Below are 14145 nucleotides of genomic sequence, written 5' to 3' on the forward strand. Positions count from 1 at the left end.
ATATAAACTTTATTACTTTTACAAAGTTTATATTAGATTCATATAATAACATCTTAGTTGATCATTCAATATACTTTATTTTTGACAAAACAGCCCATGTTTCGGAAATGACTGCACATGTTCAGTAGTGACAGTAATGTGTTGGTAGTGACCACATCACATGACAGGATTTAACTCACAAACTAAAATATATTAAAATACTAATGATTTGCATAACTGTACTAAAAAAAAAATTTCACTGCAGATAGATCATCATTCTGTGAGAGGAGGAACACAGGAATATTTCCTGATCAGAAATGTAGAAGTGTGTTATCAATTATTATTATTATTATTTTTTTTTTACAAAGTTTCATTATATATATATATATATATATATATATATATATATATATATATATATATATATATTTATTTAACTTAACTAAAAAAAAAAAAAATCAAAAATATATTTTTAAAAACAATGGAAAATTGTATATATATATATATGTATATAAAAAAAATTATATATCATTTTCGCAAGTTGAAATTTAGGGGTTAGGGTTCAGGTCAAACTCCTCCCAATTGAAAGTACCCAATAAATTATAATTTTATATATATTAAGCTTATGGATATTTTAAATATTATTGTGGGATTCAATAGATAATAGATGGATCTTAGTACAAATATAAAATTTGAATACTTTAATTTGTTTTTTGCTTGTGGGACAGCAGTTTGCACCAACTCTGTAGAATGGTCCATACATACATACATAGTATATATATATATATATTGTATATTGTGTGTAATATATATATATATAAAATGATAATTACATTTTTTCATATAAATATAATTCCAAATGTAATTCCAAATTATGTATGCTCAATGAGACACTTTCTTTTACTGATGGTGATTTTAGTTTTTATTAAACTGAAAAAAGAAAAACACATTAAAAAGGACAGTCATTAGCAGTCAAACACAAATATTAACTTACAACAACAGAGATAAAAGGATTATACAGCAAAGAAATTAATGAAGCGCGAAAGACTTCTTAAGTTAAAACTTAATACACAGAGAAATGATATCTAGAATAATTCTGCTAGAACATATACATGCATTTTAGGAGAAACACCCCATAATTATAACATTAAAGACCGTTAAATAAAACAAACAAAGCTAAACATGGAGTGCTTCATTTAAACTGAACGAGGTAAACTCAAGCTTTCCCACGCTGAACCTCATGTGACGTCTGTGGAAACGTGAGACTGACAAACGCCGGGTCTGAATTCTGTTAGAAATTAATCAGCATTTGAATCTCACATCAGAATGAACCAACAAATAGAAAAAGATTCACATGTAAAATATGAATTGAACTGTTGATGATGGTGCAGCGCCACCTGCTGAGGGGATTGTGTTATAACGTCCTCTGATCTTTCACACAAACCAAACATCCTCTGAACGAAGAGAAACGAACGTCCCTCGTGTTGACAGACACACACGAACACACACTGCTTCAAGTCACAGCTGGTTTTGGCTTATTTCCCTTTCCTTTAAAGTCATGAAACATGCACAAAAAACACTAACACTTCAGTCACCTTCAGCTCAAAGGTGAGGAATGTTCTGATGACGTCACTTCCTCCGGATGCAGACGACAGGAAGTGGAGGGCGGGGCTGTAGTGAAACATCCTTTTTGACACGTCGACTTGTTTAAATAATATCACAAACTATAATGACATGAGATTAAATTCTACCAGTGCAAAGTTCAGGCCGGATTCTGCCGGCTCGGTCCGGATCGGGATCGGCTCACTTTTGCTGCTGCTGTTTTAAGCTGGCCAACAGGATCTTCTTATGGGCGGGGTCACGAACGCCCGCCTCCTCCAGATCCTCCTCTGTGATGTCGCTGCAGGAAAGAGACGAGATTGGATGATGGGTTCATCTGAAAATCTCAAGCAACTGTGATTGGCTCTTGCTGAGCAGCGCTGAGAAAAGTAACAGGCATCATGTGACATTTTACACCTGAATAATGACACTGATGGACATTAAGTTAAGAATGCATGGGAAATCTTCTGAGAACAGAATAAATTACTCACTACATTTGTAAAGAGTTATATTTTATGGCGCTTTTGCAGCTTTTCGAAGACTTGAGTTCACTGTGATGTGATGAAAAGCAGCGAGCGACAGAAGCGAGAGAAGTGTGAGCGTGACAGAGACTCGTACCTGAGGAACTCCAGATCGTCCCAGCCGTTGTGCAGCAGCCCTTCCTCATAATGCTGCAGACCGAGCTTCTGCAACCACTCGCCCACACTGACCTCCACCGACAGACTGCTGCTGCTGCTCTCGTCATGCCACATGCCCTGTGAGCGCACACACACACACACACACACACACACACACACACACACACACACACACACACACACACACACACACACACACACACACACACACACACACACACACACACCCTGTTATTTGATGCTAAAGGAGTGTCAGAAAAGCTTCATATTGACCAAGGATTTTCATCAGGGGTCAAAGGTGACAGACGTGTCCACCCCTAACGAGAACATTTTTCAAAAATTGGCTTTAAAATGTGGATTTACAGTCCGTTTTAGCATAAGGATATAATATATAATAATAATAATAACTATTATTATTACTAACAACAACAACAACAACAATATAATAACAATAATAATTATTTACTATTATTCAAATATTTGTATTTTATTAAATCTTACAATTAATAAAATGATAAACTATAACATTTATTTATTATAACAATAATTATTATTTATTTGTATTATTATTTAAATATTTTTATTTTATTATATTACAAAATTAATACAATTAAAAATATATATTTATTTATTTAATAATTATAGAAATTAAATAAAGAAATATTTACCCTAAAGTACAGTAAAATAACAATAAAAATAATTATTATTTATATATTTTTTATTAAATTGTAAAATTAATAAAATTATAAAATAATTAATTTTATTATTTATTTATTTCATAATTAAATAAACTAAATAAGGAATTACTAACCCTAAAGCACTGTAAAATAATAATAATAATAGTAATAATTAATATTTTTTTTATAAAATATAAAATATTTTTTCATTAATTATTAATTATAAAATAATAATGATGAAATATTTATATACAAAAATGCTAACCATAATGTACTGTAAAATAATAAAAAAATACTAATCATCATTTTGTTTTATAGTACAACTATAAAATTACAATACGAACATTGATGGCTGTCTTAGTTTCTTTGCTTCCAAACGATAATTTTGTTTTTGGTGCAAAACCGCAGGAAGATTCTCTTTTGTTGATTCATAAATAATTCTCATTACAAATTTGAGAAAATTGTGTGTTTTTAAATGAACATTATATCCGACTCAAATTCATAGCGTTTAATTCATGCATTAGTTAACATGAACTATAAGCAATATATTTTACAGCATTTATTAATCTTTGTTAATGTTAAGTCATAAAAATACAACTGTTCATCGTTAAGTCCATTATATAATATTAACACATACTTTTGAGTTAAATAATGTAATAGTGAATGTTGAAATTAAAGTCCATAAGTTTTGCCTCTTTGTCTCCATCTCTGTTTGAAACCTGCAATTGCAGTTATTTGTGGAATTATCATCTTTATGTGGGTTGTGCGTCAGCGCGGATGAATCTAATGTTTGCTAATGTCACTCACCGGTGCGGATACTGAACTTCAGAATCACAGATTCTACATCTTGAAAGCATGACCAAAATAAGAACTTTCACTGGAAAATATCATCTGAACAAGTACATAACATGTCTGCCACTTTTGTTCTGACCAACTGAGAAAAAAAGCATTATGTACTGGTTGCTCAACTTGGATAATTTTTTACCACAAAAAGTTACGGACTTCAGCTTTAACAAACTAAAATTAATAAATGCTGTCAGTTCATGACGACTAATGCAGTCAGTCTGATCTGATTGTGGGCTTCTGTCTGTGTTTGTCCTCACCTCCTCAGGCAGGTCTTCAGCGATGCTCTCCTCCTGTATGGAGTGTGGCGGGAAGGTCAGGCCTCTCATGTGAGGAGCCGCCGCCCCCTTCACAACCCCGCCTCGCTCTCTCCCCGACGGATACTCCACCTCGCTCAGCGTTTTGGCCATCTGCAGCACCGAACACGACTGGTCGTCTAGTCCAGAGGCTCCGCCTCCTCGACGGAAAGGGGCGGGGGTTGGGTTTAGCATGGGCGGAGTCTCCAGGCAGAAAGCCACACCTCCTCCAGGGGGCGATACAAAGCTGGGAGACGACAGCGGTTTGGACGGAACAGCAGACGGAGGCGGTATCTTGACGTCGGCGAGGTCCGGAAACACCCGCGGTTTTCCGAACGAGTTCTCCACCATCTCCAGAGCTCCTTTGGGCAGCGGCGGAGGAGGGAAATCAGGCGGAGGGCGATTCAGCGAACCGACGTGAGGCCCAATGTTCCCGTCATCCTCCGAAGACCCCTCCTCGCTGATGGGGCGAACCGGGCGCCCACCCGTCTGCCAGCGGCCCTGCGCCGAACTCCCACTGGGCGGCTTGTTTTTTCCCACGCCTCCCATAGGAGCAGCTGTTTTATTGGCTAGTGGAGGGAGGGCGGAGCCTGGGAGGAGGTCAGAGGCCAGAGCGGATTGGTTGGGAACGCCTTCTAGAATGTAGTAGGCGGGGTTATTGAAGCTGTTTTTGCATGTTGTGGCGTCACCATCAAACGGATCCTGTTTGCCTCTGACGAACCAGAACAACAGACAGTTATTATCGTTGACTGAAACTAAAAGCATAAAAAACATTTTTGCCATTTGAAAAATAAATAAATAAAGGTAACTAAAATTAAAATACTAATAGCATAAAGTAATATACTAGTTATAATTAATATTATTTAATAAAATAAATGTAAGAAATAAAATACAATAAATATTTTTCGTTTAATAAAATAATGTGTAACGTGTGTGTATGTAACGTTTGAAGGATGTGTGTTACGCGTGTATGCGAGTGTGTAGTGTGTGTATGTAACGTGTGAAGCGTTTGTAAAGTGTGTGTAACATATGTGTAATGTGTGCGAGTATATGTGTGTAACAAGCGTGTGTGTAACGTGTATGTGTAGCATGTGAAGCGTGTATGTAACGTGTAACTACATTTAACGTGTAAATTTACATTATATAAAACATTTCAACTTAACATAAGAGAGAAAATCTAAAATACATTCAGGTGGTACATTTTTGTGCAACGTGTATGTAACGTGTGTGTGTAACGCGTGTGTGTGTACGTAACTTGTGTAATGTGTGCTTGTAAGACATATGTAACATGTTTGTTTGTGAGTGTAACGTGTGTGTGTAATGCGTGAGCGTGTATAACGTGTGTATGTAGTGTGTGCGTAACATGTGAATCGTGTTTTTAAAGTGTGTGTAACGTGTGTGAGTATGTATGTAACGTGTAACGTGTGTGTGTAAAGTGTGTATGTAACATGTGAAGCGTGTGTGTGTGTGTAACGTTTGTTTGTGTGCGTAACGTGTGTGCGTGTGTAATGTGCGTGAGTGTAATGTGTGTGTAATGTGTGTGTGTAATGTGTGTGTGTAATGTGTGAAGCGTGTTTTTAAAGTGTAACGTGTGTAACATGAAGTGTGTGTGTGTGTAATGCATGTGTGTGCAACGTGTATCTAACGTGTGTGTACGTAATGTGTGTAATGCGTGCTTGTAACACGTGTGTAACGTGTGTGTGCGTGTGTAACGTGTGTGAGTGCATGTGTTAGTGACTGTGTGTGTGTGTGTGTTTGTGTCCACCTGTTCTGTGCGCTGTCTTCTTTAGAAGAGTGTGTGTGTGGATGTCGCCCCGTGATGCTCTTATCTCCCTCCTCCGATACCTTACCGAGGTCAGCTGACCCCAACTTCCTGCTGGTGGACGGTCTAAAAGGAACAGAATGACAGTTGTCATCACTCAGTGTGTGTCTGACACTTCACCGGACCAAAAACACGCTTGCAGAAACACAGTGATCGTGTCAAGAAATGAACCATGACTTGTTTTTGACTCACTTGACATAATCGTGTCCGGCTCTCGGAGGAAGAGTTCTGCCTTTGGGTCCGCCCGTCTCGTCCTTGTCAACACTGATCCACTCTGAGAGAAACGACAAACACATGACAACAATCTGGGGTAAAACAGGTAGAGAGAAAATGAATATGTAGGGCTCATGATGTCCACACACACACACACACACACTCAGTACCGTAGAGTCGTTCTCTTGTGCCCATCCGCTCTGACGGGACTCGGACCCTCATGGAGCCGCGGATGTTTCCCGTCTCCTCACCGCGGTGGGACAGATACGTGTGAAACTGCTGCGCTGTGCTGCCAATCATCGACTTCAGAGCCAAAACACACTCACCTACACACACACACACACACACACACTCAGAGTCCATTACAAATGCATGCAAAACAAATCACATAAATCGTCTTTTTTTTTGTGCAAGAAACCGTGACTAACATAAGTGACTTACAAAATGCTATAAAAGCAACAATTTGACTTAATTTAATAATATAATTTAATTTAATAACCCCAAAAGTGCTCTACAAAAGGCAGAAGAATGCAGTGCTTCAGTCTGTCAGAATGAAGATCATAACTCAGCAGGAGTTTAGACTGTATTCTCAGCACGACCACGAGGTGGCGCTGTAGCAGACACAGTCTGAAGATCATCTATCTGAGCAAGTTAGTTAAACACGTTTATGTCAGGTACCTGAACAACAACACATCAGCTTTAACGAGGTTAATTACAGCCAGAACGATCCTGAACTGATCCGCTCACGCACCGTATGATTCGTATCCGTCCAGAGATTTGACCGTCAGCAGAAGATGTTGGTCCTGTAGATACTCGATGTCGGATAAGATGGGCTTGAGTGTCGTCAGCTGTTTGGAGGACCAGCCCACACGCAGGAAGTTCACGTTATCACTGCTCTGAGTGTCATTTTCATAACTCTTCTTAAACTCTAAACACACACACACACACACACACACACACAAACACACACAGGTTACACGTCACTCAATTTATGCCAATAATGCGGCAGACTAACATTTTTCACCCTCAGTCCACATTATTTCCTACTGCACATTCGGTTTAACCCACAAACAAGGAAGTTCAAAGCATGTGAATGCTTTTCATATTCTTTTTATCATATTCTTTTATCAGTTGTTTATCAGTCAGTATGGAGTTCATCTCTATCGCTGCCGGAAATCTGATCTAGCAAAGTCTGAGATGGGTGGATTCACCGAGATGATTCTTAATGTTTAATGCAAGAAGTAACAATCTAGTTAAAACACTCAAGGCATGTTTTCTGACTAATGAACTATTACAATGCATAGTAATAAACACCAATAATTGCATTTTACTGCATTGTTTAATTATTTTATATTTTAACATGTATAGAATGACTTGTGTCAACATTTCTCAGTGATGGCATAAATAAACATTAAAATGTTTACTTTTATTTATTTATATGCACAAATATAACAATGCATAGTAATAAACATCAATATTTGCATATTTAATCATATTTTTACTGAAACATGTTAATATGCACCAATATATCAATGCATAGTAATAAACATCAATAATTGCATATTTAATGCAATATTTATCTGCATATATTTAGAATGACATTTTAAAGTGACAACATGAATAAATAAATAATATTTAATTCCATTTATTTATATGCACTAAAATAACAATGCATAGTAATAATGCATATTTAATACAATATTTAATTATTTTATTATTTAATATATTTATATTTTAATATAGATATATTTTTAATGAAACCTTCAGAAAGACTTTTTTTTCAGTGATGGCATGAATAAATAATATAAATAATAATATCCATTTATATGCACTAATATAACAATGCATAGTAATAATCATCAATACTTGCATAAGTAATCACATATTTTTACTGAAACCTTTTAATATATTTAGAAAGGCTTCAGTCAACATTTCTCAATGATGACATGAATTCATATGAATATTTAATTGTATTCATTTATATGCATTAATATAACAATGCATAGTAAACGTCATTAATTGCATATTTAATCCAATATTTATTTGCATATTTTTACTAAAACATTTTAAGATATTTAGAATGACATTTTTAAAGTGACAACATCAATAAATAAAAAATAATAATATTTAATTAATTTATATAATAATGCACAGTAATAAACATCAATATTTGCATATTTAATCCATTATTTAATTATTTTATATTTTAACATGTATAGAATGACTTGTGTCAATATTTCTCAGTGATGGCATGAATAAACATTAAAAATATTTAATTCTATTCATTTCATCTGCACAAATATAACAATCAAATATAAACATCAATATTTGCATATTTAATCATATTTTTACTGAAACATTCTAATATGCACTAATATATCCATGCATAGTAATAAACATCATTAACTGCATATTTAATGGAATATTTATTTTTACTAAAACATTTTAATATATTTAGAATGACATTTTAAAGTGGCAACATGAATAAATAAATAAGAATATTTAATTCCATTAATTTATATGCACTAAAATAACAATGCATAGTAATAAACATCAATATTTGCATATTTAATGCAATATTTAATTATTTTATAATTTAATATATTTAGAATGACTTCTGTCAATATTTTCTTAGGGATATATTTTTAATGAAACATTTAGAAAAAATATTTTCAGTGATGACATGAATAAATAATAATGATATTTAATTGTATTCATTTATATGCACTAATATAACAACGCATAGTAATAATCATCAATATTTGCATATGTAATCACATATTTTTACTGAAACATTTTAATATATTTAGAAAGGCTTCAGTCAACATTTCTCAATGATGACATGAATAATTATGCATATTTAATTGTACTCATTTATATGCATTAATATAACAATGCACAGTAAACGTCATTAATTGCATATTTAATGCAATATTTATTTGCATAGTTTTACTAAAACATTTTAATATATTTAGAATGACATTTTAAATTGACAACATGAATAAATAAAAATAATAATATTGAATTAATTTATATAATAATGCACAGTAATAAACATCAATATTTGCATATTTAATGCAATCTTTAATCAGATATTTCAACTAAAATATTTTAATATTTTTAGAATGAATTGTGTCACCAGATTTCAGTGATGATGCTAACAAATTGGTGAATCAATTTTCAATCAATTCATTAAAACAGTTTGAACTGATTCACAGAAAATATTATTACATAATTACTATGCATAATTATCATTAGCATATATAAATATGATTGATCAGATTTCAGGCAGTGATAATGATCAATGTTGAACTCCGATTGCTCGATTATTATCTTATAAAGATTCTCTCATAATTTTCCACATTGGTGTAACTCGTTTAATGAGTTTCTTACCCTCCAGACACGTCGAATAAAACTCGATGAAGAATTTGGTTCTGCTGGCCGTCTTCACGATGGCTTCGATGTTCTCAAACTCAATATACGCCTGTTCTGAAGACTTGGGCAGACCTGCGGAGGAAGAGCAGCTCAAAACGGACGTTCACCGGAAACACAAAACAGAGCGATGACATCACGCGCCGTACCTTTCTTGGAGACAAACTGTGAGGTCACGCCCACCTCAAACGTGCCGAAGACGGGCGAGTGATCGCTGGTGACGATGTCATCTGTACAGCCTGACAGAAACACAGTCAAAACAAATATCATTTGCATATTTATCTGAGTGGGTGGCATATGCAAATCAGCCTCAGTAACCAACAAAACTTTACATGCTTTCATAACACACTTTTGTCAGCCTGGTATTTGTCATATATTTTGAGAGTAGAGCTGGATGAATCATTTAATATTTGTGCTGTCAAAACAATTAAATCACATCTAACTTAAAAGTTAGTGTTTACATAATATCCGAATTTCTTCATTCAACATGGAAAATATCGATTACAACTTCAACACCATTGAACCGAACCATCAATAATTTCTCCTGAGACTGAATATCCGGATGCTCTTCAACAGCTCAGGCATTTGCAAATATCATACATTTGAACACTAAATGGCGATTTAGTATTAAGTAGTGAAACCCTTTGCTTTATAGTGAGAAACTGATGGTTCTTCCAGCTGGTTAAATGACTCTTTTTTTAATAGCTCTATTTCCCTGTTATGCTACGATTTAATTCACTTCCACTTTCTCATTTCCCAATGTCAATTTAACGATTACAATCATAACTACATGGCCATGGAAAATATCCTTTCTGAAGTGTGTTCGCTGGCCGAACAGATTGATTAAAAAAAAAAAAATCTCACAATTCTAACTTTTCTTCAATTCCGAATGTATAACTTTTTTCTTGCGATTCCGACTTTTCCTGAATTCCGAGTTTATATCTAGCAATTCCAACTTTATTTCTTGCAATTGCAACTTTCCTCCCACAATTCTGAATTTTCCAAATTTTCCTCAATTACGAGTTTATATCACTCAACTCAAACAACCTCTCAGTTCCAAGTTTATAATTGCAGCTTTGACTTTTTTTCCTTGCAATTGCAAAACTTGCAATTTAAAAGTTTATAACTCGCAATTCTGACTTTTTTTTGCAATTGCAAGTTTACATCTCACATTTTCTCACAATTGTGAATTTTTTCACAAAATTTGTACTTTATAACTGGCCATTTAAAAGTTTATAACTTGCAATTCTAACTTTTTTCTCAGAATTGCAAGTTTATATCACAATTCTGACTTTATTTCTCGCAATTGCAACTTTTTCTCACAATTCTAACTTTATTTCTTGCAATTACGATTTTAAACTCAGACTTTTTTTCTGGCCGAACAGATTGATTAATTGTAATATTAATTCAGCCACATGAAGTTAATCGAAATATTAATTACACCAAGTTGATTAGATGATTAATTATTCATATTATGTTATTAATCAATTTGACAGCACTAATTAATATATATCATTATGGTTTTTATTTTGACACCACAAGCTGATCCACCATGTTGATTTTCAATGTTTAACGAAAGAAGTAAAAAATCTAGTTAAAATAAGCAAGGCACATTTTTTGATAAATGAACCCAAGGATGAAAATTTAAACCTATTTGCAACAATAAAACTGCATATTTAATGCAATATTTATTCAAATATTTCTACTAAAACATTTTAATATATTTTGAATGATTTCTGTCAACATTTTTCAGTGATGATGTGAACAAATCAATGAATCAGTTTTGAATCAATTCATTAAAATGGACAGTTTGAACTGATTCACAGAAATTTTTCTACTTTATGGAAAACTAAAATAGCAAGTGTGTTATAATTACATAAATTAATGATGATATAAATTATATATAAAGCAATATAAATTAATGTTACACCCCTAATCAAAAGTTTGAAATAATTAAGATTTTTTTAAATGTTTTTAAGACTGCATTTATTTGCTAAAAAATGCATTAAAAATTGCAAAATATTATTGTAAGATAAAATATCTGTTTTCTATGTGAATATATAGTAAAGTGTAATTTATTCCTGTGATCAAAGCTAAATTTTCAGCATCATTACTCCAGTCTTCAGTGTCACATGATCTTGATTTGCAACATTTCTGATTATCAATGTTGAAATCAGTTGTGCTGCTTCAGATTTGTACTTACGAGAAAGATTTCTAATAAACGCTGTTCTTTTGAACTTTAATTAATCATATTAGTTGACATCTCACCGTAAGAGTTGCAAACGATGTGTGTCTCAGGATACGATTTCCAGAGAATTCTGTCGCACCATGAAGGAACGTTGGTCCGCATCTAGGAGACGAGAGGGAATGGAGGAAGAATTTAGAGAATGCAGGACGCTTCACTTCCTTTGGCAAAGGTCGGATCACAGGAAGTAGCTTCCTTAGAACATGTTAGCACGGGATTCTATCTTTATACTCAATACGGTGAACTTCTTCAAGACAATTTGAGAGTAATTTCAGGGTGATGTGAAGCATCTGAGGTGACGCACCCCTGTGGCTTTCTGCTTCTGCCAGACGTACGTGTCTCGGGAGCCGCGCTCATAGCGGTACGTGGGCGGGTAGGTGATCTCCTCCTCCGCTGGACACACACACACAGGAAATGATGCGGCAGGGAAAGGAAGTATTGCTGAGCCAAGAGACTCAAATCTCAAAGGCACATTTAGATAATCTAGAGAAAAACTCTAGAACAAACATGCATTTAAAAACGAAATAAAACTGTCAATAAAAACTGTAAATCCTTGTACATGAAGGTACAGAACGTGTCCAGGTTTTTTGTAATTAATAAATTTTTGTTGGCACTTTACATTAAGGTCTCATTAATTAATTAATGCAATAACTAACATTAACAATTTGCAAAACATATGTTACAGTATTTATTAATCTTTGTTAACATTAGTTAATAAAAATATAACTCTTCCGACACGCAGACAGACAGAGGTGAGCCGCACCGAACCGAAGGAAGACTTTGTTCTTCTCCCTCTCCAGATTTAGCTGGTCCACCTTCAACAATGGCTCAAATTCCTTCCTGTTGATGTAGTTGAGGATTTCCTGTGTGAGAGAGAGAGTCATAGACACGCCAGTGTTCAGACGCCACAGCTGTGCAGGTTACAGTGCTGTACTCCTGCAGGTACTAGTGTACTGCGCAGTGGAATTGTGGGATACAGATCAATGAAACAGATCATCCAGGTCTTCCATGCACACAGACCCTTCATATGCTGTGCTCAGTAAGCACACTGCAATCATATGTGAGGCTTGTTACAGCCACAGAATAAAAAAAAAAAAAAGGTAATTGCGACTTTCTCACAATTCTGACTTTATTTCTCGCAATTGTGATTTTTTTTCCCACAATTCTGACTTTATTTTTTCACAATTGCGATTTTTTCCCCCCACAATTCTGAGTTTATATCTCGCAATTCTGACTTTTCTTCAATTCCGAATTTATAACTTTATTTCTTGCAATTCCGACTTTTCCCCACAATTCCAACTTTTCCTGGATTGCGAGTTTTTATATAGCAATTCCAACTTCATTTCTCGCAATTGCGATTTCCCCCCACACAATACTGACTTTTTTTTTGCAATTGCAATTTTTTTCAACACAATTTTTACTTTTCCTCAATTTTGAGTTTATATCTCGCAACTTTATTTATCGCAACTGCAACTTTCCCCCCCCACAATTCTGACTTTTTGTCAATTCCGACTTTATATCTTTCAATTCTGACTTTATCACAATTGCAAATTTTTTCCCCCACAATTCCGACTTCTCCTCAATTACAAGTTTATATGGCGGAATTTTGACTTAATTTCTTTCTCGCAATTATGACTTCTCCCCAGAATTCTGAGTTTATATCTTACATTTCTGACTTTTCTTCAATTCCGAATTTATAACTTTATTTCTCGCAATTCTGACTTTTCCCCACAATACCAACTTATCCTGAATTCCAAGTTTATATCTAGCAATTCCAACTTTATTTCTCGCAGTTGCGATTTCCCCCCACACAGTTCTGACATTATATCTTGCAATTCTGACTTTCTCGCTATTGTGACCTTTTTCCCATATTTCGGACTTTTCCTGAATTCCAAGTTCATATATCGGAATTCTGACTATTTCTTGCAATTGCAATTTTTTTTTCAACACAATTTTTACTTTTCCTCAATTTTGAGTTTATATCTCGCAACTTTATTTATCACAACTGCAGCTTTTTCCCCCAACAATTCTGACTTTTTGTCAATTCCGACTTTATATCTCACAATTCTGACTTTATTTATCGCAATTGCGACTTTTTTCCCCCGCAATTCTGACATTTCCTCAATTAGGAGTTTATATCGCACAATTCTGACCTTTTCCAATTCCAAGTTTATAATTGCAGCTTTGACTTATTTCTGAAGTTTTTGTACCACAATTCGGACTTTATATCTCCCATTTCTGACTTTTTTTCTTGCAATTGCAAAACTCGCAATTTAAAAGTTTTTATCTCGCAATTCTGACTTTATTTTTTCGCAATTGCGATTTTTTTCCCCACAATTCTGACTATTCTTCAATTCCGAATTTATAACTTTATTTCTCGCAATTCCGACTTTCCTCACAA

The 14145-nt window shown here is 34.2% G+C and overlaps 1 protein-coding gene across 2 annotated transcripts in view; it reads right to left on the reverse strand.

Annotated features, from left to right (window-relative positions):
• Window positions 1–889: 889 nt before the first annotated feature.
• inppl1a (inositol polyphosphate phosphatase-like 1a) overlaps window positions 890–14145 on the reverse strand; it is a 42709-nt gene continuing 29453 nt past the window's right edge. The window contains exons 16-27 of one of the 2 annotated variants that reach the window (XM_067364799.1): window positions 12508–12607; window positions 12049–12137; window positions 11768–11849; window positions 9649–9738; window positions 9461–9574; window positions 6819–6995; window positions 6238–6393; window positions 6047–6128; window positions 5798–5920; window positions 3997–4744; window positions 2197–2333; window positions 890–1879 (exon numbers count right to left, since the gene is read on the reverse strand). In XM_067364799.1, the coding sequence (XP_067220900.1) occupies window positions 1783–1879; window positions 2197–2333; window positions 3997–4744; window positions 5798–5920; window positions 6047–6128; window positions 6238–6393; window positions 6819–6995; window positions 9461–9574; window positions 9649–9738; window positions 11768–11849; window positions 12049–12137; window positions 12508–12607 (1995 nt within the window). In that variant the 3' untranslated portion in view covers window positions 890–1782. Of the gene's footprint in view, window positions 1959–2196; window positions 2334–3996; window positions 4745–5797; window positions 5921–6046; window positions 6129–6237; window positions 6394–6818; window positions 6996–9460; window positions 9575–9648; window positions 9739–11767; window positions 11850–12048; window positions 12138–12507; window positions 12608–14145 lie in introns of both variants that reach the window. The other variant, XM_067364800.1, reaches the window with a different exon arrangement.

The sequence above is a fragment of the Chanodichthys erythropterus genome, chromosome 17 (genome assembly GCF_024489055.1).
Source record: "Chanodichthys erythropterus isolate Z2021 chromosome 17, ASM2448905v1, whole genome shotgun sequence".
In the NCBI taxonomy this organism is placed as follows: Eukaryota; Metazoa; Chordata; class Actinopteri; order Cypriniformes; family Xenocyprididae; genus Chanodichthys; species Chanodichthys erythropterus.